A 25,612-nucleotide genomic window follows, 5' to 3' on the forward strand; every position below is an offset into this window, starting at 1 on the left:
ACCATCCATTACCCCACATTAACATGGAGCACAGCCCTGACAATTCAGTTCCTTTAAAGAACTTGGTTGAGCAACCACATCAAAACCTCCTGGGAATTTCAAATATGCTCTTGCCTGAAGAGGTCCTGGAGTGGTGCTGGCTCTTGCCCAAGACGCTCTGCCCAGTCTCACACTCCCAGCATGGAGACCACGGGGTGACCAAATGGAGGACAGCGCTGCAGAGGTGCAGTTGCAGGGACCAGATCCGGCTCGTGCACCCCCGCGCGTGCTGCCATGGCTCCTCTGCAGGGAGCAAAGATTGGGACCCCCTGGTTCAAACCAGCGCGAAACTGCCAGACATCTCCAACCCTGCCAGGGCTGGTGCGAGACCCTTCCGACGCTGGGGACAGGGGAAATGGGGATGGGCAGAGGGGGCCCAGTACATGAAAAGGACCTTTTTTGCTCATTTGTTCATGTGGCTCCTGGCGTGGATATGGAATCGCCCAGCTCCCATCTCTGCTGTGAGGGGTGTGTTTTGTTTGAGCACTGGATGGACAGTTTCTCTGGCAGGCACTGCAGTAACACACATGCTATCAGGAGGCGATCTCTGCTAACAACTCAGGTGCCACAGGCGTTTTGGGTGGGAAGCTCCAAACCGGTGTAGGGACATTCCCTGGGCTGGAATCTGTTAAAAAAAAAAAATCTTCAGTCAGAAATTACACACAAGAATTGGGGGACGATGCATTTTTCACTGGTACGAGGAGGAGCTACAATGGAGTAATTACAAAAAGCAACGATATTCCTGCTTCCTTAGGCCTCCCCTCGAAAGCACGGGGACCTTTAGCAGGCTGCAGCATCTCTGAAAACAGAATGGTTTCTGTCTCTGAAAACAAAGGGCAGCTTTCCAGTGACTTACAGAACATGATGGAAACTCTTTCCCACCATTAATTGTCATGGGCTCTGAGATACCCACTGTGAGGCAGATCCAACCACAGCTCAGTTTCTCTATTTTCTGTGCGTTCACGTTTGTCTCAGCCAGCCAGGCAGCCTCAGCAGTGAATTCAGCATCCTTGTCTCTCGTGGGAGCGTGAGCAACCTCCTCTGCACGTGGGTTCTCCCCAACAACTGCTGGAATAAAGTCCTGCCTCTTCACCGCGGTGTAAGGGAATTGCAAACGCCCCTGCGTGTCAGCCCTGACTTTAGGACTGGCTCAAATCCAGCCTGGATGAAACCGAGCCTTGTTGGCATTGCACAATTGCCGTGTGTCCGGCAGCAGACTGCCCTGAGCACTCAGCATCGATGTGGAAGGGCAAAGCAGAGAGAAAGCACAACCAGCACAAGTACCTGGAGTGCAGGAGCAGCTTAGCATCCCCTTGCAAACCAGCAGAGCTTAGCCGGGTGAGAATGAGGGAGTTTGAGGCTGCAGGGCCCAACCTGATCTCTAAAGGCTGGTGTCACAGCAGGTTGTATAAACGTCTTACAGAAATATCCCTCGAGAAAGTCATGCCTTTGGATTATATCTCGTTCTGCATGGGGAAAATTGCTCATCAGCTCTGGCGATACTGCTCTGGGCTCCCGGCTCTGCAGAGGTCTTGTCTTGAGAAATCAAAGGGTAAAAATACGAAGGCACCTGCAGCCCATTACCTGGGAAAACTGAGGCCCGAGGGCAAAGGGCCAGGTCAAAGCCCAGCCTCCAAATCCACAAAACCAGTGACTGCCCCATGACTGAAAAGGAAACAGCAGGTAGAGGAGGTCCCCTTCGTGCCCATGAGGTCCCCTTGCACCACAGCACACCTCCCGTGGTGCTGGACCTCCAGGTCACCCTCATCTCACCCTTTAGCGTCCGCTGAGCCTCGGGAGCTGGGGTCCCTGACACTGCTGGCGTCACACTGCCACATCGTCCTTCGGGAGCATCTAGCAATTCCACACAGCCCCTTTCACCAGCCCTGAGGAAGGGGCACCCGTGGCAGAGGGGTGGCTCCTGCTGTGCCACCCAAACTGTCTTGGCCCCTGGCTGGGCACTTTTTCCTGTGGTGGCCGTATCTCAGGCAGGTGATGAGGGGTCCGTGGTGTGGGCTGCAGTGGGGCTGCAGGGTAGGGGAGCAGCCCCACAGGCTGGCCCACCCCTGCTGCCGGTGCTGGGGAGCCCTTTGGGACCCCCGGCTGCATGGGGGAGCTGGAATCCAGGGAAGGAGACACCTAAGGGTGCAGGATTGGGGGGTCTGCCCAGCTGGCATGGTTGGAGGGGACAGGTGCCGGCTGCTGCAGAGGCTCAATGCCAGGGTGCAGGATATGTGCCAGCCAGTGCAGCCTGCCAGGTGCATGGGTCACTGGGTGCAAAAGGGCACAGTGGGTGATGGGGGCGAGAGGGGTGCTGGGTGCAGAAGGCACAGGACTCAGGAAGGTGCAAGGGCTGCCGGGTGCAGGGGTAGTGCTGGGTGCAGGGTGCAGAGGTGCTGGGGGCACAGGGGTGCAGGCTGCAAGGGTACTGGGGGTGCAGGTATGCCAGGGAGGCAGGGGGTGTTAGGGGTGCTGGGGGGGGGGGGTTGAAGGGCACAGGGGTCCAGGGGTGCATGGTGCAGCGGTACTAAGGGTGCAGGGTGTAAGGCATGATAAGTGCAGGGGAACTGGGGGTGCAAGGTGCACGGGTGCTGGGAGTGCAGGGGTGCTGGGTGCAGGGTGTACAGGGGTGCTGCGTGTCAGCATGCAGGGTGGGGGGTTGCAGGGGTGCTAGGTGCAGTGGGTGCTGGGGGTGCAGCATGCATGTATGCTGGGAGTCCAGGGGGTGCTGGGGGTGCAGGAGGTGTGGGGTACAGGGGTGAAGGGTGTAGGGGTGTTGGGTGCTAGGGTTGCTGGATGCAGGGCTGCCGGATGCAGGGCTGCCGGGGTGCAATGGGTGCTGGGGGTGCAGGGAGTGCAAGGTGCAGGGTTGCGGAGTGTGGAGGTAGTGGGGGTGCAGGGGGTGCAGCGGGCTCAGGGTATCCAGGGTGCAGGGTGTCTGGGGTGCAGCGGGTGCAGGGTGTCCGGGGTGCAGGGTGTCCGGGTTGTCCGGGGTGCAGTGTGCAGCGGGTGCAGGGTGTCCGGGGTGCAGGGTATCCGGGCTGCAGGGTGCCCGGGGTGCAGCGGGTGCAGGGTGTCCGGGGTGCAGGGTGTCAGGCCGGACCGGGCCGGACCGGAGGTACCGTGCCTGGTGCGGCGGGTCCTCCCAACCGACAGGGGGCGGCAGTGGCGACGGCGGCGGGTGGCGCGCGGGCCCCACCCGGCGCGCGCGGGGCTCGGGGCGGCGCGCGGCGGTGCGGCAGGAGGGTGCGCGGCGCGCGGACAATACCGGGGCGGCGGCAGCGGCTCGGCCTCGATCGGCTCCGCCCGGACCCGCTCGGCTCGGCTCGGCTCGGCTCGGCTCTACTCGGCCCCGCGCGGCTCGTCCCGGCTCGGCTCCGCCCCGGCTGGCCCCGCTCGGCCCGGCTCGGCTCGGCTCGGCCCCGCCCCGGCTGGCCCCGCTCGGCTCGGCCCGGCCCGGCACCATGCTGGCGCTCTTCAACAAGCTGCTGGACTGGTTCCGGGCGCTGTTCTGGAAGGAGGAGATGGAGCTGACCCTGGTGGGGCTGCAGTACTCGGGCAAGACCACCTTCGTCAACGTGATCGCGGTGAGCGCCGGCTGCCCCTCCCCCCTCCCCCCCCGACCGCGGCCCCGGGGCCCAGCGGTGCCGCTGCGGGGGGGGGCTCGGCTGTGCACCCACCCCCGGGTTGCACCCATATTGCACCCAAGTCTTGCAGCCCCCCCCATTGATTGCATCCATCTTGCACCCTCCTCGTTGCACCCCCGTCTTGCACACCCTCGGTTGCTCCCCAGAATTGCTCCGCCCTATTGCGCCCCAGCCCGGAAATGTATTTGGGGAGTGGGGTGCACCCTGTGGGGTGCGGGGTGCGGACCCTGGGCAAACCTCGGCGTTCGCTCGCCGCGTAGGGCCGCAGCCGGAGCAGGCCCCGGGCAGGATCCCGGCACCCGCCCGCCCTCCCCGGCCGAGGCTCCCGCCGCTGGGGAGCTGCCGGTTTCAGGGCAGCGCCCGGTCCCGCAGCGTGGCTGCCGCCGCCCGCGATCGCGAGTGCTCGGCCCTGGGGGCCGGGGCAGCCCCTGCCCTCCTCCCCGTTGCAGCGGGCGCTTTGTCATCGCTGGCGCCGCTCGCCGAGGGGCCTCGTGACGACCCTGCCGCGCGCGGCGCCACGAGCGGGTTTTTGCTGCGTGTCCGGCGCGGGGGGTGCTGTGTCTCGCGGCCGCTGTCCCGCCCTCGGCCGCCCCCCCCCCCCACCCCGGCTGCGCGGCCCCGTCCGCAGGGACCCCGGGGCTGGTGGCGGAGCCGGAGCTGGGGCCGCGCATCCCAAAGCCCGGGGTGTGGTTTCACCCGCGGGGATGCTCGGCGGAGCCTCTCCTCGTCGTTTTCGGGTTGTTTCACCCTCTCCGGATGCGACGCTGCGAGGCAGGAGCCGGGTGGATCCCGAAGGGGCAGATTTGGGCTGTCGCTCCCGGGGGGGTGTTTCATGGAGGGGGGCAGATGTGGAGCCTCTGCCTGTCCCGGTTCCCCCATGGCCCCCCCCCATCTGTGCACGTTGCTTCGCTCGGTGCCTCGGCTCCAAAGCAAAGCGAGTTATTTCTGCTCGCTCGGGGCGCTGGAAGCTGCTGGGCTGTCAAAGGTGATTTTGCAGCTAATTTGGAGCCTTCCTTGTGCTGCAGCTGTGCTCCCCGGGAAGGTTTCCCTTGGTGCCAGGTGCTGCAGGGACGAAAGCGTCCGTCCTGAAGTGGCCGGGGGCAGAGGGAGGACACCCTAAAATGCTCGTCGCCCCGCAGACGATGGTGCTCCTGCTCTCGAGCTGTTCTGCTGGCAGTCACCGCTCAGTGCTCAGGTCTCGTGCTGGTTCTCCCAGCAGACTCCTGCCAGCCTTGGGGGACAGGGAGCTTTGTGGCTCTGGGACAGTGACCGTGAGCACCAATCCTCTTTTGGGGTGACTTTGTCCCCGCTGTTTCCATGTTTAATGGTCCTTTTTTGCAGTCCCATGTAGGGGTGGGAGGCAGTGGTTCCACATCTGGGCTAGTCCTGCTCTGGACCTGCCGCATGCTGCTAGCCTGTTCATAGCAACACAGGCTGCATTAAAAATGGAAAAGTAATTTAGCACCTTTTTAAATAACCAAATAAGCTTTAAAGGGTGATGGAGCTTTATCCCAAACCTGCTGGGCTGCTTTGCCCACGCAGGGCGGGAAATCACTGAGGATGGTCCTCATCCTCTTGCAACAGCTCTTTTGCCAGCCTGGCTCCCCTTTCCCCACGTGCCTCCTCCTCTCCCAGCCGTGTCTGCAGCAGACCGGGCTCAGCGTAGGCTTCAGTGGGGTTCCTGCTTCTGCAAGTAAACACTTCATACCTGGCAAATTTGCTGTGTGCAAGACCCACGGCTCTTTTCCGCTTAGCCGGTATTGCTGGTGTAGGGAAAAAGTGACATCCAGGAATTGCAGCAGCTCTCGAGGGAAGCTCTCTGTGCATGGGCTGAAGCTGGCTTCTGGTCACCTCAGGAGGTCTGTGGTGGGGTGTTTATCACCCTTGCAGGGCAGTCAGGCTCAGGGTGCTGAGCTAGGAGCTCAGTCTCTGCTGCAGTTTTGCCTCTTGTCTGTGAAGTCATTTGGAAAGTTCAGATGTGTGTCAGATGCACACAAAAAAGAGGCACTGACCTTTGAGAAAACGTCTTGTAAGTAAGGACTTGTTGGGGACAGCTAAATAACATGACGCACAGAAAATCCCAACTCAACAGGAACTGCATGAGAAGAGTTTGAGCCGTCTGGCTTTAAGGTCACGTAGTGGGAGTGTTAGAAGGGAAAATAGCTGTGATATGGGCTTTGGGGAGGGGAAAAACCTGAACTGATTTTGGCATTGTTGGAGATATCTCCCAAGAAGTCTTCATGGGTACAGGTGATGCTCCCCAGGCCACAGAGCAACGCGAGCGCTGTGGCTGGAGCTGTTCTGGGGGGCTTGGCTCCATCCCTGTCTTCCAGGATTTTTAGCTGCACCTGGCTGAAAAATGTAATCCAGTTGCCTGGAAGATTGGGTGGTTTCCTACAGCAGCCCAGAGCTGTGGCCATGCCGGGCAAAGGCTTTGCTGAAGGCAGCCACAGTCAGGGGTGGGGGGGATGACTCCTCCTGGGTCACCTGCCTGGGGTTTTTATTTTTCAGGGCTCAGTTTTTCTTTCCCTGGCTGTCAGGAGCTGAAGCTTGAAGTCCTGTGTGCAAAGAGGGGTGAAAGGCTGTAAAACGCATCTGGTCGTGGTTTTAACCAGAAGTCAGTGGGCTTTTAGCTGCCTTTTCCCCAGCGTGAGGGTGAGGAGGGTGAGACTTGAGGGCATCGAGAGCCTCTCAACGGGTGCTGGTGCTCAAAAACTGTCAGTGCAGGACATGTTTAGAAAAAGAGAGTGTTTTGCTGTCTTTGATTCAACATCACACATCATCTGCCTTCCAAGGGAGCGGAGCCACAGAGACTGGGTTGCCGGGGTGTTTAACCTGCATGGTGGGGGGTCTGGGGCAGCATCCTAGAAAGTGATCCCAGTCAGTGCTGCAAGAGAGACCACATCAGCCTCGTAGGTGGCATCAGGTGGGATGATGGATGCCGTGGCAGCCGGCCAGCTCCTGGACAGTGCTGCCAGTGGAGGTGCATCCCGACAGCAGCTCGGAGGACTGCAGAGCTCAGCGCCTGCTCCCACCTTTTTCTGGGAAGCCACCGTCCCCCTCCGCTGGCCAGCTGACCCATCTCTGCAGGATGCGCTTGGGTGCCTGAGCCTGGGAGGGGAAGTGGCTTCTCCAGGTCCTGCAAGGTCTCCAAGGGTTGTTGGGGAGGTAGAGAAAAGAGATGCTGGTGGAGATGCTGAGGGAGAAGCAAGGAGATCTTGTTCTGGTGTATTTTCACCAGTCTGTCTGACACCCGCCTCTCCTAGTAACTCAGGACGTGCCCCTTGTGTGGGGTCTGGCAGGGCCAGGATGGCATGGGAGGTGGATGTGGGATCCTTGTGCTGGGTAGTCTTTATTCCTCCAGATGCAGAGTCTGGGCCCTCCACAGCTGCTTCCATTGCACCTGAGCTTCATAATGCAGAAGGTGGTAGGTTTTTGGCAGGGGTTTCTCCATGTTTCTGGAAGAGGAGAAGGAGCTGGCAGGGGCATGGTCTTGCCTTGCTGCTGCAAACTCTGTCAGCATGAGCCAAGAAAAGATGGACAGTGGGGTTTTTCCAGGATCATGGTTTGGGTTGGAAGGGACCTTTAAAGGTCATCTAGTCCAACCCCCCTGCAGTGACCAGGGACATCTTCAACTAGATCACTTTGCTCAGAGCCCCGTCCAGCCTGACCTTGAATGCTTCCAGGGATGGGGCATCTACCACCTCTCTGGGTTTGTCCCCACCTTTCTTATAAGCCCCCTTTAAGTATTGAAAGGCTGCAATGAGGTGTCCCTGGAGCCTTCTCTTCTCCAGGCTGAACAACCCCAACTCTCTCAGCCTGTCTCCATAGCAGAGGTGCTCCAGCCCTTGGATCATCTCCGTGGCCTCCTCTGAACCTGCTCTGACATCTCCATGTCCTTCTTGTCCTGGGGACCCCAAAGCTGGACGCAGTACTGCAGGGGGGTCTCATCAAAGCAGAGAATCCCCTCCCTTGACATGCTGGTCACGCTGCTGGTGATGCAGCCCAGGACACAGTTGGCTTTCTGGGCTGTGAGCACGCACTGTCAGCTTTCGTCCAGCTATTTGTCCACCATACCCCCAAGTCCTCCTCCTCAGGGCTGCTCTCAGTCCCTTCATCCCCCAGCCTGTAGTGATACCGGGGGTTGCCCCAACTCAGGTGCAGGACCTTGCAGTTGGCCTTGTTGAACCTCATGAGTTTCACATGGGCCCACTTCTCCAGCTTGTCCAGGTCCCTCTGGATGGCATCCCCCTCCCTCAGGTGTGTCAACCACACCACTCCGCTTGGTGTCATCTGCAAACTTGCTGAGGGTGCACTTCATCCCACTGTCTATGTCATTGATGAAGATATGAAACTACTGGTCCCAGTCCAGACAAGTGATGCCTGAGAGCCAGAGCAGAAACATAAGCAGGTATGAAGGGCTTGCCTAGGGTCATGCAGGCAGTGGCACCATCTCCCTCTCGCTTGGCAGGAAACCCCAAACAAGCCCATCTGCTTGCCCTGAAGAGCAGCGTGTCCCCTTTGGGTGCTCCAGCATCCGGCCCACGGCTGGATGTACACACCAGGGGTGAATGTACCCAGCCCGGCATCCTTGGCACCAGCCCCTGGCTTGCTGCGGTGCTGTTCAATCCAGAGATGCTCCGTGTAGCCCGCATGGGTAAAGCCACTTGGCTTGCTCCAAGCATCGTCCCTGTGTATTTGGGGCAGCGTGGTCTTGCCTGCAGTCTGGGTTTTGCCAGAAGAGCCGTGGCTGCGTTGCTGCCCAGCTCGGGCTGAGGGTTCGCACAACCTGCTGTGCACCCTGAGGGCCCCTGGGGATGCCGGGAGAGGGACCAAGCCTGGTGGGATGTTCTGTGCCATGCTCAGGCTGCCTTAAAAAACCCCACCAGCCATTCCTGCCTTGGCTCGGGGGCACGGAGAGGAACCCAAGGTACAGCAGGGGAGAAGCACCTTGGCATTGCACAAGGCTTCTGGGATGTTTACGGTAACAAACATGGGAAAATAGAGGGATAAGGGAACAAAAAGGGTCCGTTGCATGTCAGCAGGTGGCTGGTCAGTACGTTTGGCCGTGCCCTGTGCTCAACCAGTGCAGTCTGTCCCATCTCGCCAAACTGCATTTCTAACTATTTCCCTGGGTAGGGGTCTCAGTCTCCTGCGTGCACGTGTGTGTTTGGGGGTCTGAGCACCAGCAACTGGTCTCCAGACCAGGGTGCAGAGGCCACGTGTCGCTTGGTGCAGGGGACACCCACGCTTACAGCTCACTGGAGCGTCCTTGCCAGGGCTGTTGCTGGCGTGGCTGAGAAGAGCAACTGTCCCATCCCGGGGCTGATGCACACCAGCGTCACGCTGCACCCAGGTCATGAGTTTTAGGACTGTCCTGCCCCCGGACGGGCTTTCCTGGGCACAGGCGTGTGCAGGTGCCGGGGCTGAGCTGGGTGCAGAAGTGTCTGCCTGGCCACATGTGTCCCGCGGCGTGGGTGCTGTCTGCCGAGTGAGAGCACTGGTGCATCTTGAAAAACCCAAGCGTAGTCCTTGAATCCCCCTTCAGCATAACCTGAGGTCCGGTTGTAGCAAAGTCCTGCTAATTGAGGAGCGTTGTAATTATAATTTTTTTTTTTTAATTAAAGAGTGCATAGTTAAAAGGCAGCCCCAGAAAAAATGTAAGCATCAGTAAGATTGTGAAGTTAAAGGGTTGCATGAGCCTCAAGCAGCCTAGGTTGGTGATCTCTGGTCTTTCAAAGCAGGGTAGCCTTGGAGATTGATCCACCTTTGAAGAACCAAGGACTACCAGGCTGCAGCGAGCTCAGCGGAGGTTTTATTTCTCTGTCTGGTCCTTATAGTGACGGCTGGTCTCTGCTGTGGTGCCCCTCACTGGAGAGGTCCCATATGGATGTATCACCGCTTCGTTAACTCTTCAGCAATCAGCCTTTACCCCTGCGACAAAGCAAGGTGCTGCTTGGGAAGGTGTGGTGGGACTCTGTGTCCTCGTGCGTTTTGCAGAGGTCTGAGGGAGGAGCCGGTGCCCGAGGACTTGAGGGAACGGGCAGGGTCAGGCCAGGTGCCAGCTCAAAGCTTGGTGCCTGCGCCGATGGATCTGGTGGTGGGTGCCTTGGAGGGATGAGCAGCACACGCATTGGAAGCTGTGCGGGCTCGGAGCCGTGGAGCGATGGCCAAGGAGCAACCTCCTGTATTTTGTCTGGCCCTGTAGCAAAAGTCCACTGGCTGCAGCTGGTAGGAGGTTTGTCCTTGTCCCCAGCTTTCTCCTGTTTCCACAGCCTGCACCCACTGCTCACTTCTCCATTTTTCTTGTTCTGTTTTTTTGTTGTTGTTGTTTTGGGGTTTTTTAAATGGAAAAAAACAAATGGAGTCCTTATTTCCTCTAAAAGTGGAGAATGTATCAACATTGGTCTAGCTCCAGGCTTTGTTACGCCTGCTTTTTAATTATTGCCATTATGCAGATTTTCTCTCCTAGTTAACTCTACTTCTCAGGAGCAGCAACTTCAGCGGGTGGAAGAGTTGGTTTCTATGGGCACTGCTTAAATATTTACTTCGGTCTCATCTTCGCAGCCTTAGAGAAAGTAAGGGTTTCACTTAAATTTAGTTTTACTGGTGGCTGCCAGCTCTGCTGGCTGTGGCCATGGCGTTCCCCAGCCATAACACACACACACCCCTACACGCACCCCCCACACACCCCCCCCTCAGTTGATGCTCAGACCCCATGGTTGCTCTGGTAGTTGTCCTGGACCTCGTGGTCCCTCCAGGAGCCAGCTTCTCCCATGGTTTCACCCCTGGGGATGCCCGCCCTCTGGTTCTCTGGCCACCCCACCTGCTCAGCAGCGGCTACACCCTCATCCACACTCATTCCGGCTGCACTGGGGACAAGTGGCCTCTGAACCCTGGTTTGGAGACCAGTGCTGGTGCTCAGACGCCCAAACACACACATGCACACAGAAGATTTCCTTACCCAGGGAAATATTTAGAAATGCACTTTGCTAAGAAGATGGGACAGACTGCACTGGTTAAGCGTGAGGCATGGCCAGACCTGTTGACCCTTCTTATCTCCTTATCCCTCTATTCTCCCACGTTTGCTCCCACACACATCCCAGAAGAAATCTTGTGCAATTGCAAAGTGCTCCTCCCCTGCCGTACTTTGGGTTCCCCACCTGCCGTTGTGTCCATGGGTGGAGGAACCTACTCTGGCTCTCCTGCCCTGGGAGCAGCCGGACCAGGGTTTTTTTTGGGTTTTTCCACCTGTTCTTACCTCTCTGTACTCCTTTACGTGTGTGCAGATGAGTTTTTTATCACAGAACTTAATAATTACTTCTGCCAGGCTCATCTAGGAGATTCCCTGCAGCTTCTCCTTGGTTAAACCCAGTTCAGGAAGGCGACCACAAAACTTTGTCTTCATGAGGTGCCACCTGTGTCCTGGCCAGACTGTGGACGGTAATGCTGTACCCTCAGGGACCGCAAGTGTCCTTCAAGGTGCAAACACTCCCAGCCTGCTGCTAGCTGCCCCTGCTTGCCTGGGGCGTCACAGCTGGTTTGGGATGCTGAGCTTGGGGGAGGAAGGGATGGGAAGGGAGAAGATCCAGCTGAGAGCAGGGCAATGTCTGGAGGTCTCTGGGAAGCCAGAGCAATGATTGAAGAGGGGACAGCCTGAGCATTGTAGTTCAGTAGACGACCAAGGGAGACTGAGCAACCTCAGAAACAAGACTTGGGCCAAGTTGCTCCAGCGCTGAGTTTGTCCAAGCTGGGTTGGACCATGGGGAGGAAGCAGATGGATGCTGGCAGTGACAGAGCAGGGGCATGGAGACGTCAGGGTTTGGGGATGGTTCAAACACCATGTCTTCAAGGTTCCATCGCTGGGGCCATCCATTGGGCTGGGCAGCCATAACCAAGGGTGCAGGTACCACGTAGCCAGCTCGCATGGGTCCACCATGTTTGGAGATGTGCGCTCGATAGCAGAGAGGCCGCTTCTGTTTCCTTCAAGAAGGTGATGCTTTCCATCAAGAGGGTGATGCTAAGGGCAGCGCTGCTAAGCTGTGACCTTTGCCTTGTCCCAAAGGATCTGGAGTCCTCTGAAGGCATTGCCTGCTGCCCCTGCATTGCAGGGTTGGCTTGGCATGTGTGATGCAGAGCAGCTCTGCTTCAGCCCTGTCCCACATCGTTCCCTGAGCTCGCAGGAGGGGACCTTCTCGGTGCCTTGCGTGGATCCAGAAGCTTTTGCTTTTATCCAGAATTTCTGTAACAGATTCCATGCTGCCGTCAAGTAGTGCTGATGGTGGTGGGGGCTGCACATGTCCAGCACACCAAAGCCTGGGCCAGCAGCAAGCGGTCACTCTAGAACCACCAGTGCTTCGTGTAGCCACCACCTCTGTCCCTCGGTCCAGATGCTGCCTCATTACAGACACATCCTGAATGAGAGCAGCCGCTAATAAATTTGTAGACAGTTGTGGGGTCTGTCTAGACAGAGGTGGGAGTAAATGTTGCTGCAGCTCCTGTCCAGAGATGCCCTCTCCACCTTGGAGTCGAGAGCTGTGCTGCGTGTCCCTGGGGAGCTGCTGGGAGCATCTCATGTGTGTCTGTGCATCTCTGCCTCAAACAGGCTGTTGGGTCAGCGCAGCCTCAGCACCGCCATCCGCGGTGCTTCAAGCTGTGATGCAGCGCTGAAGAAGCAAAAGCAGCCGAAGGATTTTCCCTTTCATCTGAGAAACCTCGGTTTTATGAAAGAAACTGAGCTTCAGTGATACCATGCTCTTAAAAAAAAAAAAAAAAAACAAAAAGTCATTAGCTGCATTGCAGGGAGTGGGATGAATCTCTCCTGGAGAGCATTGTCTTGTCTGGCTCCTGTGGGCTTACAGGCAGTGTCGGTCACCCCGGCATCACCTGATGATGACCCTCCAGGGTCAGCTGGCCATATGCAGGCTTGTCCCCAAATCCTGTTTTTGCTCTCAAGATACAGAGTGCCCTGGAGATAGGGTCTGTGGGTTGGGGGGGCACCGCAGCCTGTTTCAGCTGCGGTAGCATCACCGGGAGCATGGCCAGGAGGGGCCTGGGGGCTTTCCACCATGCTGAAAGCCTGCGATGTATGTTCATTGCAGGTGTTGGTGGTGACACCCTCTTCTTTGGGGTGGAGGGTGCCCATCCCTGTCCCGCAGCACCGTGCTTGCCCAGCTCAGGCTGCTGACCTGCCCGCGGCGGTGAGGTCTGGCCGACGTGGGTCGCTTCAGCGCGATCCCTCTGCACGGAGGTTTTGAAACCAAAGCATGCTGAGGATTTGGGGCAAAAGTCAGGATTGTCTCATGCTCGGACCTGTGTGGCTCTTCCTCCTTGCTGCCAGCCCTGGGGAAGCTCCATCCCAGCCAGCTCGGGGTGGCAGCCCCCTTTCCCACGTCTCTGGGTTCCCTGGGAGGGCTGTGCTGTGCTCGGGGACAGCCCTGTCCCCTCCGGTGCCTTCTTCGAGGGGACATGGGGCTCCATGGTGTAGGTGCCCTGCAGCACTCAGAGCCCCAAAGAGCTGTAAGACCCACTGTCAACAGGAAACGTCGTGAAGGCTTGGCTTGAATTTGGCTTTTTCCCATCCAAACGGGGTACTCGGAGTCAAGCGTCCGTCTGTGGGGGTGTCATGGCTTGGCTTGGTGATGCGAGATGTGCTGGAGGGGGCTGGAGCGAGCCCGTGCAGCTTTTAACTGTTTCAGAGAAGAGCTCTTGGAAGAGCAGCGGCTTTGCAAGCGAAGCTCTCTCCTGCCAGGCGCTCCCGCCCTGCGCAGTGCACAAAGCCAGTCAGGGAGGCTGGACAGGGAGGTTACAGGCAGAAATCAAATCCCCTGCCTTTCTCTCTGGGTTGGAGCTTGGACGGGTTTCGGCAGGGACTCGGTGCTGTGCCACGCAGCGGGACACGCCTCCAGGAGCGTGAGGCTGGGCGCTTTTGGGGGTGGTCGAGGCGCTGATGGGAGCCATCCAACCAAGGCGCTTTGGGCATCTGCCTCTGCCCCACGGAGGACCGTGTTCTGGTGGAGACATGACTTTAAATAATGTCCAGGAGCCAGGCTTTTGGCGCTGCCGTCTCCAGTCCCCGGGGAATGGCTTGTTGGTGAGCACCTGGGGATGGTGCTGCAAAACAGCCAGCAGCGATTTATCGCGAGCAGGTCGTGTCAAAGCGGTGTCATCGTGTTTTGGACAGGGTGACAGTCACCTGGCCACGGTGAGGAGCAGGGCCTGGGCACCTTGGCTCTGCACGCTGCTTGCCAGAGCCGGTGGGTGCGGCGTGGAGGCTGAGGTTGTTTCTTTGCCTGTGCCAGCGAGCCGAGGTCCCAGGTGCTGGCCGAGCAGGGGACGATGGCTGAGGTGGCAGGTGACGGTGGTGTCCGTGTGGCAGAGGATGGGGCTCAGAGCAAGCTGGGGGCACTGCTCATCCCCCGCAAAAGCTAGATCCTGACCGCCTCTCCCAGTAACCCAGCTGGAAAGTGGTGTGCTGGGCAGAAAGGTCATTTGTCTTCCAGCCAGGGCACCAAGGCAGGGTGGTTTGGCCGGCGTGCTGAGGGGACCCTGGCAAACCCAGTGATGAACTAGAGTGTGCAAAGACCTGATTCACTCTTTGTAGCCACAAAATCCATCTTGCCTGCATCAATATCTAAAGGGTGGATGTCTAGAGGATGGGGCCAGACTCTTCTCTGTGGTGCCCAGTGACAGGACAAGAGGCAACGGGCACAAACTGGAACACGGGAAGTTCCATCTGAACATGAGGAAAAACTTCTTCACTCTGAGGGTGACCGAGCCCTGGGATGGGCTGCCCAGAGTGGTTGTGGAGTCTCCTTCTCTGGAGAGATTCAAAACCCACCTGGACACGATCCTGTGTGACCTGCTCGAGGTGATCCTGCTCTAGCAGGGGGGTTGGACTAGATGATCTCCAGAGGTCCCTTCCAACCCCGACCAGTCTGGGATTCTGTGATTTTTGTGCCTCCTGGAGGAATCCCATTCCCAAACACTCAGTGCGGCTGGGCATGATCTCCGGGGTCAGCACAGATGTTGTGTCCATTGCACAGCCAAAATTTGGGGGAAAGATGTGTCCAGTGAAGCTTTTGCATGCCTGCAGCTGGGCTGGTCTCCACTCTCCCTGGTAGTGGAGCTGCAGATGGCTGGACCCCGCAGGTAGCTGAAGATGTGCTGGAGGCATCAGCATCTGGGACAGTTGGAGAGGGAAGAGGGGACATCATGTTTCCACCGTTCAAAGTTGCTTCCAGAGAGCAGCCGACGCAGAAGGAGCTGAGCGCGTTGCAGCACATTGAAGATGCTGCCGCAGGTGCCAGGACAGCAGAGACCCCATGCAAGCCATCCTGGACCACAACGTGTGGCATTCCCAGCCCGGCCCTTTTTGGACAGCACGAGCAGTTTGTGTTGGCCCCGTGGCTGTGGACAGCCTGGAGGCAGATGCCAGCGTGAGGGAAGGGTTTGGGGCAGGGAGCAAGGCCGTGCTTTGCTCATGGAGATGTGCTCGCTCCTGTCTCTCACGGGGGAAAGCAGAGGTGACTCCTGGCTCCTGCAGCCCATCCCTTCCTGGAAGAAGAGCTATCAGCACGTGTGAGCCATGTCTCAGGTGGCTTTCACGCAGCCAGCAGTTCCTGTGATGTAGGCTGGGATCCCCGGTGGAGGTGCCTGTAGCTTCCAAGAGCTCTTCAGCAATTGCTCTCCACATCTTCTGATCAAAGCCTGGTAATTCCTTAAAACCTGGTCCAAAAAGCCAAATTGTGTGTTGAACCTCAGTCTGCAGGAGACATCCCCCGTGTCAGCCGGTGGTAGAGGGATTTCTGCCTGCTTCCCCTCCTCGCCCCTCATGCCCTTCCCTGCCACTCCCTGGCATGGTTTCTGGGTGCACTGTGGCCTGGAGACCCCTTGGCTGCTGGGCTTTGCTGATGAACGCAAAAGGGAAATGAAAAAGGGAAGCGGTGCGTATTGCAGAACTGTTGGAAGAGGTCAGGAAAACCCTGGGGACTTGCTAATGTGGTGGGTCTGGAGGAGCCATTGGCTCAACCAGGCACAAAATTCTGCTTATCAGAAAATGGCATCACCCAGCTGCGGTGGGTGGTTCTTGCAAAAGCCCCGGTGCTGCATTATCCTAGTTATCAAACCCCCTTCCCCGTCGCCTTCCCCGGCATCCCGCAGCAGTGCCTTCCGCAAGGATGCATTTAAAAAGCAAAGGCGATAAACCCATCCTGAGTCCCAGTGAGGCTGCCTGCCGAGTGGGAGGCTGCAAGAGGGAGAGGGTGAAGGGCCGTGGCAGCTTCTCCCTCCTGCCCCAGGGATGCTGCGGGCCACCCGGAGCATCCCTCTGTGCCGTTCAGCCCAGGGCCATCTCGCAGCATTGGGATTTGAGCAGCAGGCTGGAAGGTGGGGTGGGCTTTAACAGACCAGCGCCATCCTGTCCCTCCGGTGTGATGCTGGGCAAGTGGGCTGGTGAGCCGGCATCTCCCCGTGGTGGCAGAGGGACTGTTCCTGCTCACCCCTCCGACACGACTAACCTAGTTTCGCAGTGGCACTGGGATGCTGCGAATCTGCGGCAATTTCATGCTTCTGCCTGACGCGGCTCAGAGCTGCGCTGCTGGAGGACGCGCGGTGGCAGCTGCTGGGGAGGGGCAGAGGGGACCCTTGCATCCCGCCCGCGTCACCCAGCACGAGCACTTGGCTCTCATGCACAGGCAGGGTGCAGGGGCTGGAGGATCCGTGCGGGCAGGCGGCAGACCTGCAGGAAAGCAGAAGTCAGTCTGGTTTGGGCTGGGCCATAAACGAAACGTGTCGGAGCGCCCAGGACTTGTGGCCGATGCAGGCTTCCCTGGGCGCGGAGCCCGCCCGGCTGCCTGCACCCCGGGTCCTCGCGGGGCTGCTGGTGGGTTTTACGGGAGAGGTTTGGGCACCACACCGCTGACCTGAGGTCACTGCAGCGAGCAAAGGTCTCAGCCTCCTCCCGCAAAGGGCTTGGGAATCCCACCAGGAAAGGGCCGGGTTGGGCGAGCCTCCGCCACCCCACCAGGACGACAGTGTGTCTGGGGCTGGGGGTGGCAGCTCGCTGCGGGGCTGGGGGCTTCGCTGGGGCACCCAGGGCACCCTGCGCCCCATGCAGCAGCAGCAGCATTTCCCTCCTGCAGGCATTTTATCTCCTTGGCTCTGATTTTGCTCCTGGTGTGGACCAGGAGGAGGGTCGTGCTGTACCTGCCGCAGGGCCGGCAGAGCGTTTGGGGTTATTTCTAGGCAGGCTGTCAGCCCTGCTCGGGGCAGGCTGGAGGGGTTTCTGTGCCTCCTAACTCAGTTTCACCTTGTTCCTTGCAGTCAGGACAATTCAACGAAGACATGATCCCAACGGTGGGCTTTAACATGAGGAAAATCACCAAGGGGAACGTTACCATAAAGGTAAGGTGCAGATGTTCTCGCTGGTGTGGGGCTCTTGGGATGAAAGGTGGGGTGCAGGGAGACTGGTGGGACTTCTGCTGGAGGCTGAAAGATGCCAGCAGCCCCGGCTGCAGTTGGGAAGATCTGCCCTGTTAGGTTTCTGCAGGTACCCACCAGAGGAGATGGTGGGAAGGGATGTAGGACATCCAGACCTGCAGTAAGAGCCGGTCCAGGCTGCAAAGCGGGAGGTTTTCTTAATACCTCTGGCTTGCTGGCGGGGACTCGTGGATGTGGTGAACTTGCTGAGGGTGGGAGCGCTGGGAAGAATGGGTCATGGCTTGCAGTGGTGGTCTCTGCCTTGAGAGTAAAGGGAGAGGAGGTTTCTACTGCTTCTGGATCTTTCAAGGGCCCTGGGTTGGACTGGGAAATGATGGTGGGATGGGCTCGAAAAGCTGATTGGGGATCCCTGCCTGCTGCAGAAGTGTTTCCAAGAGCATGCTGAGTGTTTTGAAATGACAAATGCATCAGGGAAAGGCCAGGAGGGGTGGTGGGCATGGGTAGGGGGGGCCCTTGGTGCCAGCTTGGGCCGGGGGGTCCCCCTGTGCCAGCAGAGGCACATCGCAGGAGGTGTCGACACCCTCCAGCTGCCCTTCCTGAGATGTCTCCTTTCTTTACCGTGTCGGGACCCTCCTCGTTGGGTTTGAGATGAAGAGGAGGGGATGGGGGTGGGTTTGGTGCCTGCTGGGTGCTCTGGCTGCGTGGGGAAGGGTCATGGGCAGGACGGGGGGGTGACGCCGCTTTCTCTCTGTCACAGCTCTGGGACATCGGCGGCCAGCCGCGGTTTCGCAGCATGTGGGAGCGGTACTGCCGCGGAGTGAGTGCCATCGTGTGAGTATCCCTGGGAGCCGAGAGCCCCGTCACCCACGTGCCGATGCTGAGCCCCACCAGCGGGTGGGGGCACGGTCCCATCGCCCCACCCAAGGGTGCTGGGCAGCGCGGAGCCAGGGGAGCTGTGGTGCCTTTGCTGTCAGAGCCGGATGCCCATGTTGGGAGTTGAGGTGCTTCCCCCTGGGACTGGTGCCCCCACGGGCTTTGGGCATAGGGCAGCCAGGTCCCCGCCAGCCGTGGCAGACCCCTTCCCCTTCCCCTTCCCCTTCCCCTTCCCCTTCCCCTTCCCCTTCCCCTTCCCCTTCCCCTTCCCCTTCCCCTTCCCCTTCCCCTTCCCCTTCCCCTTTCCCTTTCCCTTCCCCTTTCCCTTCCCCTTCCCCTTTCCCTTCCCCTTCCTCTTCCCCTTCCCCTTCTCTTTCCCCTTCCCCTTCCCCTTCCCCTTCCCCCTTCCCCCTTCCCCCTTCCCCCTTCCCCTTCCCTTCCCCTTCCCTTCCGCCCAGCTCTGCTCCACGCTTCCCCAGCGCTGCTTGTTCGTTGCAGGGGCTGAGCAAAGGCCATCGGTGTGGCTCAGCCCTTTCCAAGAGGCTGGTTTTAAGGGCAGCCACCAGCAGCGTGTTTCCAGGCCGTGGTATTTATGTGCTGCCAGATGCGTCTTCTGCTAAGACCGGGAGTCTCCCTGCAGCTCCCACTGCCGACTGTCAGCAAGTCTCTGAGTGTCCCCGCGTGTCCCCTGCTTGCAAACGGTGCAGTAAGCGTAGTCCCAGGGAGTCCAGGCTGGGGATGAGCCTGGCAAGATGCTCGTGGGAAACAGGCTGCCTGCTCCTAAGGACAAGAATTTACTGGTAGAAGACCACATTGGTGTTGCTTAAACCCAATTAAAAAATCAGATTTATGTGATCTTCGCCAATTGACAATGCCCTGAGATTTTGGAGGGCTGGGTTTCTGTACTGCCCTCCCCAACCATGGAGGAGTGAGGGACCCCTTGTCCTGCTTGTTGGGACAGCAGTGTCTGCTCCTGCCCTTGCTGATTGTCACCATGTCAGGATATGTCCTTGACTCTTTATTACAGTGAGCTTTTCTGGAAATGATAAAATCCCATTTTTTTCACTCCTTTTACTGCCTCCTTCAGTAATTTCATAATTTTTCCAAAGCGGCCTGTCTGGTTGAGAGGAACTGAAAGGACCTGTGACCATCCAGGTCATGCTCCAGTCTGCCTTCCTCACCTTGAGCTGTGTCACATCCCTTTTTTCTTGCCTTCAGCCCTCCCGCCCCATCCGGCGTGCCAAAGGCTTGTGGCAGCGTCTGGCTGGTGGTTTTCCCTTTCCCTTTCGGTACAGCCATACACATTTTCCTGTGTTCAGCGCTTCAGTAGCTAAAGGCTCTTTTCCTATTTTTAATAAAACCCACAAGGCCTGATGAAGCTTGATGGTGTTTCTCACTTCTTCTCTCCCAGCTTCTTGATGTTTAAAATAAAGGCTGCTTTGATCAGTTCCTCTCCCCAGTTTTAGCTTCACTTACGTCCTTTGCAGGACGAATGTCCGCCCGTGAGAGCTAAATCCTTCTCTAAATCTTCCCCCGTCTGCTCAGAGCCAGCATTTCTGACTGCTGGCTTCCTGTGCCCTTTGCTCTGTGTCCCTTTGCCCAAGATTGCTCCCGTAGAGAAGATGAGTGGGTCGTTCCCCCTGCCAGGCTCGTGAGTCGACATCTTCACCTCTTCTCCATCATCAGCTCCTCTTGTCTTCTCCACTTGTCCTCTATTCTGGGTGTCTCCATAAAGAGCTGCTGCGTGCAGACGAGCTTCGCTTGGGCGCTCGGGAGCAACGTGTGTTTTGCAGCTGCTTCTGCCCGGCGGCGCCTGGGGTCCCCTCACCCGCCGTGTTCCTGCTGTCAACAGTGTGGGCCCCTGCGGGGACGGGGACGGGGACCGGGAGGTCCCCCACTCCCCTGGGAGACGCGAGAGGCTCTCAGCCCCACCGCCTTCCTTGGGAAGAGGGCTCCTGGGGGAAGGATCCTGTTATCCATCACCGCCACGTGCTGGCCCAGGAGCCGGTGGGGATGATGCGGGTGCCGTGTGAGCAGGGTTTGGTGGTGGCACAAACTCAGCACAGCACCGGGGTGCGGGGACCTCAGTGCCTGTGCTCAGGGGTGTCCCTTCCCTTGCAGGTACATGGTGGATGCCGCCGACCAGGAGAAGATAGAGGCCTCCAAGAATGAACTGCACAACCTGCTCGACAAGCCGCAGCTCCAGGGCATCCCGGTGAGCTGCTGCCTGGATAGGTTCCCCCAGCCGCTCGCGGTCCCCAGGCTGGTGGCTGCCAGGGTTTGCCAGGGTTTGCTCTTGCAGAGCAGATTTGGGGGGCAGATCCCCTTTCTTGGAGGGGTCCCCTTCCCCATGGCAGCCTGTGTGAGCTGGGGAAGTGATGCAGGGCTGGGCCACCCAGCAGGGAAGAGAGCTTTAGAAGAGACCGAAAAGATCCCCTGATACGTGAGATCTGTCCTCTCGCATGAATTTCCACCTTATTTATGGTGGGACACTAAGGTCTCATCTCCTAGGAGAGCGGCTGCTGGGCTGTGACACTGCAGGAGGTGGGCTGTGGTGGCAGCGCGGGGCACGCTGCGCGTGCTGGGGCGGGATGCTTAGGGAGCATCCAAAATCATCATCCTTTGAAAAGAGCAGGAACTTGCCACAGATCCCAAACGTTCACTGCCTACTAAATTAAGCTGCCGACATAGCGCGCTGCATGTGAAGCCCTTCTGAGTGCTCTTACTTGAGAACAAGTCTCCAAATTTAAATTGGGGGATGCTGCGTTTCTGTGCTGCTGCAGAGGCCCCGGCTCACCCCAGGAGGGTGGCCGCAGCCTCAGCGCTGTCCTTGTCAGATGACAGTTGCGTGGTGCGCGCCGGAGGGGTGAACAAGTCCTGCCGGGTGGTTATTTTCCTTGGATAGTCTGAGGATGCCTTTGTGGATGTGAGAAGCCTTGAAGTGAGGAGAGAGCAGTGCATGGTGCAAACAGCCATTGCGTTTTTGGGCTGGCTGCCTGCGGAAAGCGGGTGCTGTACGATATCCACATCTCGCTGCTTCCTGATAACGTCGGTTTTAGCCATTTCATTAGATTCTTTGCTCAAAGACAGCAAGAGGCTCCCGGGAGAACATCCTAGATAGCATGAGAGATGCTGGTGCCCTTCAGGGAGGATGTTGTGTGGGGCCAGCTTCTCACTGGGACGAGAGAGTACACGGGAGGTGCTGTGTAAAGGCTAATTAAGACTGTTAATTGAAGTGCTCTACCTTCTGATTGCCCACTGAAGGAGTTTTCTTTCGGAACACCCTGGTGAAGTGCCAGGGCTGTCTTACATCTCAAGCAGGGTCCAGTTCTGGGTGGCAGAAGCAGGTTCCCGCCTGGTCTGGTGGCCAGGAGCTTCAGGTGCCCCCTCTCCCCCCTGCAGGTCCTAGTCCTGGGGAACAAGCGAGACCTGCCCGGTGCCTTGGATGAGAAGGAGCTCATTGAGAAGATGTAAGTGTGCCGGTGGCCCCGGGCGGCCGCGGTGGGGCTGTGACACAGTGTGACCCCCCCGTTCCTGCCGTGTCCCCACCGGCACGGTCACCCCGCCTTGCTCTGGCGGTACTACTTCCCCAGCTGGGGTGGCATCGTGGTGCCTGGGGTGGGCGGGGGGCTGTGGCCGGCCGAGGTGATGTCTTTGCACTTGTGGGGATGGGGAGGAGCTGGGAGCTGCGGCTGCCAGTACCAGGGCTGTGTCCCGCGTGCCACACGGTGGCGTTGGGGCCCGGCACGGCACAGCACGGCATGGCACAGCGCTCGGCGGTGGAGCTGGGCTCCCGTGTGGGTGCTGCTCCCATCACCCTCTCGCAGCTCTACCCCGCTGCCTGGTGTGGGTGCTGCGCTCCTGGCAGTGGGCAGCCCTCGGTGCTTGGAGGTCAGATCCTGCTCCAGTGTCTGACACCATCCTCGTACCTCTCCCTTACTTCACCGCCGTTTGTCGTGCCGGCATGTGGCCTCCTCGCAGCCGATGCTGCCTCCTGCCCACCTCTACCGTCCACTGCAGCGGGGGGGCTGGGACGCTGCACTGACTCGTAGCATCTCTGCTCCCCCCGGCCACCCCTTGGAGATCTCCCCTCTTCCGCAGGCACCTACGCAGCTCATGTGCAGCCAGCCCTGTGCTGCTCCCAGCCCCTCCCTGCCCCATCTCGCCACACCGCTGTGTAACCCAGGTTTTGGGAGGGAAGCTGTGTGATTTCATGGCCAGGCTCTCCGTGAGGTCCCTGCCCTCCTGCTCCATCACATAGCCCCTGCAGACCACATCTGGCGATCAGTCATGGGCACAGGGCGCTGGTGTCCTCGCCCAACGCACGTGCAGGTCCCCGGGAGCCTGGGGAGACATTGTCCCTGCAAAGTGTCCCCCATCTTGGAGCTGGGGTCAAAAGGCTGCCTGGAGGCATCTCCCATCGCTGCCGACATGCAGCCATGGGAGTCTTCAGCCAGAGCTCGCTCCTCTCCCGCAGGAACCTCTCTGCCATCCAGGACCGAGAGATTTGTTGCTACTCCATCTCCTGCAAAGAAAAGGACAACATCGGTGAGTACCGGTGGCTCCAGTGTTGGGGCTCAGGGCTCAGCGGTGGGGGGCAGCCCATGTCCACGGCAGCAGCGTGCCCAGGCTGTTTGCCCAAGTACAGGAGGGGGTGACGGCCGGAGGGAGAGGCTGTACGTGTCCCCTTGCCTTTGCAGACATCACCCTACAGTGGCTTATCCAGCACTCGAAGTCTAGGAGAAGCTGAGATCCTGCAGACCACGGCTCGGATCGGGAAGATGCCATTGTACAAGCCCATGCCCCTTCTCTCTCCTGCTCTGTCCCTCCAGCTCTCTAGATGGGTATTTTTAGGGGACCCCAGACTCCGCTCGCATTGAGGTGGAGCCCTTGTTTTTATTGTAAAGAAAACGTCCGACTCCGCCCTCCTCTCCTCTCTGTCTCTTCCTCCCATTTTGGCACTGTTCTGTTGTTGTCTGTGTATACAGTATATATATATATGTATATATATTTTAATTTTTTAATTTAAGCGATAGCGCTGTTACTAAACTGGGCCCTGTGAGTGGTAGGAAGGCTGTGGGCTCCCCGAGGCCAGCCGAGGGTCAACGCTGGGAGGAAGATGAGGGTGGTGGCAGAAGGCTGCCCCTTGGGGATGGGGCTCTGCCAGGCTGTGGGCAAAGTCCCCTGGGGGTCCCTCGTCCCTTCCTCCCTTCCCTGGGTGTCCTGCCTGCACCCCTGGGCAGGGAGCATCCCCGGCCTGCCTTGCCCTTCCCTGGGCTTCGACCCCACAAGCAGGGTTTGGGGGGAGGCGGTGCCGCCCCCCCGGGGCTCCTCACCCCTTTCGGGGGGACAGGGATTAGTCACGACCCGCTGCCTCCCCCCCTGCCATCACCTCCAGCTGCCGTGCCACTGCCCCAACCCCTCCTCTCTGCCCTGGGCCGCTCGTCCCTCTGCCCCACGTTCCCCCCCAGCCCCCGCACCCGGGCCAAATCCTGCCCCGCTGCCCAGTCCTGCTGCTTTGCTGCGCTGGGGCAGCCCTCTGAGGGGCTGGTGCCAGCACGGAGGGGCCCAGCAATGCTCCTGCCCCCTCCCTGCCCCAGCTGCCCCTGGAGGTGGCTCGGCCTGTGTAGCCTCTCGGGGCGACTGTGCTGGCCCCCCACGTGCCAAAAGGCATCGCCTGTGCCCGGCCGGGGGCTGCTGGCTCTGCCCCAGCCAAGGGCATCGTGCAGGGGTGCCGGGGAGGGGGGGACACACCTGCAGACACCTATGGGGCCATGTGCCCCTGCAGTGCTGCCTGCCAGAGCTGGGGGGGGGGTGGCTCCAGGACGTGCCCCCGCTCCCTGTGCCCTGCTCCCTTGCTGGCCCCCAGCTCTGCTGCCCTGGGTGGGGGGGGACATGAGGGCGGGGGGACACGGGGCGGCGGGGCTGGGGTGGGCATGGTTGGGTTGTTGTCTGCAGGTGGGGAGAGGGCGAGAGGAAACTGGGCGGGGGGGGCGGTCAGGAAGGCTTTGCCCATCTGTGGCATGTGATGAGTTGCTGGGTCTCTGCAGGCACAACCTGGGGGCCTGGCCAGGTTGGTTGAGGCCAGTTTGGGGGAGACTTAGCTGGGCTGGGGGGGATGTGCTGGCATCGGGAGCGTGGGTGCGTAGTGGGGTCGGGTCAGTGGCACAGCGGGGAAGCAGCTGCCTGTCCCCAGCTCAGGGCTGGGGGAGGGTGGCGGTGGCCCAGGGGCAGGGGGCTGCAGGGCCCCTTCCCCTGGCTCGGCTCCAGGGCGGTGAGGCTGGAGGTTTCTCTTCTGTTCTTATTTTTGCAGAATTGCACAAAGAGAGGTTTTCTTTTTTTCTTTTCTTTTCTTTTTTCTTTTCTTTTCTCTTTTCTTTTCTTTTCTTTTTTCTTTTTTCTTTTCTTTTCTTTTCTTTTCTCTGTTCTGTTCTGTTTTTTTTAATTTAATGAATTGTAAAGTGTTGTCACCCCCCAACCCCCCTTTTTTTTGTTTTAAGAGATATTTTGGCTCAGATTTGACCTCTGTTGGGAAATGATTCTTGTAACTGTACAATTTTTTTGCCTCCTAATAATAATAAATTAACAATTTTGCGTTGGGGGGTGTGGTTGCAGTCATGTTGTTTCCTCTTCCTTGCCACCACTCGTCCCTCCTCAGTCCTGTGCCCATGCTTTGGAACACAGGTTTGGGGTCCCTGTCCCCCAGGCAGCACTGGACACCTGCACGATCATGCTCACCAGAGATGTGCCAGAGCTAGCTTTGATGGCTCTGTATTCCTCGTTTTCTTGGCCTGGATGCAAAGACGAGCTCAGAGACCTCCGTCTGCGGCCATCGCTGCTGCTGGACCTTCCTCTACCCCACATGTTGTCCCAGGACTGCTGCAGGGCCCCGCTTCGGTGCTGGGTCTGGAGCGGAGTTGCTGCCGGGCGCCTGCTCCTCCTCCCTGCCCCCTCGCCCGCACCAGCCCCCTCCTAGGGGTTGTGGCACCCCTGCCCCGTGTCCTCCGGGGGGGGGTGGCCCCTGCACTGCCCCCCAGGGTCGTGCTTTGTGCCTGATGGCACCGGGGCTGGGGTTCAGCCCGGCCCATGGGGTGCTCTGCCTGCTGTGGGGCCGTGTGTCGCCCACCGCCCGTGATGGTGGTGCTGCCTGCGCCCTCCCTGCCCCCCGCCTGGCTCTCCTCCTCCCCACGCACACAGTCCCGCGGGGCCGCGGCAACAAGCCCGGCTTTGTTCGCCCTTGGCCCGGGCTCAGGACGGAGCGGCACAGACCAAGGGCATGAGCTGCCCCTGCTCCCTTCCTCCCACCGCCGCTGAACCCCCGCAGGGACCCCGCTCGCCCCTCGGGGATGCCAAGGGGTGAGGGCACAGCGGGCAGCCTGGGCTCTGCACCCCCTGCCATCCCCACAGCAGGATGAGACCCCCCTCTTCTTCTCCTCCGCTCGCAACTGCGGGGCCCAGCGCTGGCGGGGGGGAGGGGAGGAGGAAAGGAAAAACCCAGTTTTGTGCTCTCGGAAGAAAACTGGGGCTTTTGTTTCCCTGGAAACGGGGCTGCGAAAGCAAAGCCCGGTGGGTGTCGATGTGCACAAAGCCCACAGTGAGCCCCTCGCATTCAC

General features: G+C 59.2%; 1 protein-coding gene across 2 annotated transcripts; it reads left to right on the forward strand.

The window, feature by feature from the left end:
- The first annotated feature begins 3,222 nt into the window (after positions 1–3,222).
- Positions 3,223–24,612, forward strand: ARL8A (ADP ribosylation factor like GTPase 8A). 2 transcript variants are annotated; one of them, XM_054803942.1, is made up of 7 exons: positions 3,223–3,626; positions 17,010–17,090; positions 17,884–17,957; positions 20,121–20,214; positions 21,402–21,469; positions 22,477–22,547; positions 22,700–24,611. In XM_054803942.1, the coding sequence occupies exons 1-7, from the start codon at positions 3,504–3,506 to the stop codon at positions 22,747–22,749; spliced, it is 561 nt and encodes a 186-aa protein (XP_054659917.1). In that variant the 5' UTR covers positions 3,223–3,503; the 3' UTR covers positions 22,750–24,611. The 2 variants fall into 2 exon arrangements, with proteins under 2 accessions (XP_054659917.1, XP_054659918.1); XM_054803943.1 differs by lacking the exon at positions 3,223–3,626 and adding an exon at positions 16,390–16,569 and having other exon boundaries at positions 22,700–24,612.
- The last annotated feature ends 1,000 nt before the right edge of the window (positions 24,613–25,612 follow it).

The sequence above is a fragment of the Grus americana genome, chromosome 25 (assembly GCF_028858705.1).
Source record: "Grus americana isolate bGruAme1 chromosome 25, bGruAme1.mat, whole genome shotgun sequence".
NCBI classification, from domain to species: Eukaryota; Metazoa; Chordata; class Aves; order Gruiformes; family Gruidae; genus Grus; species Grus americana.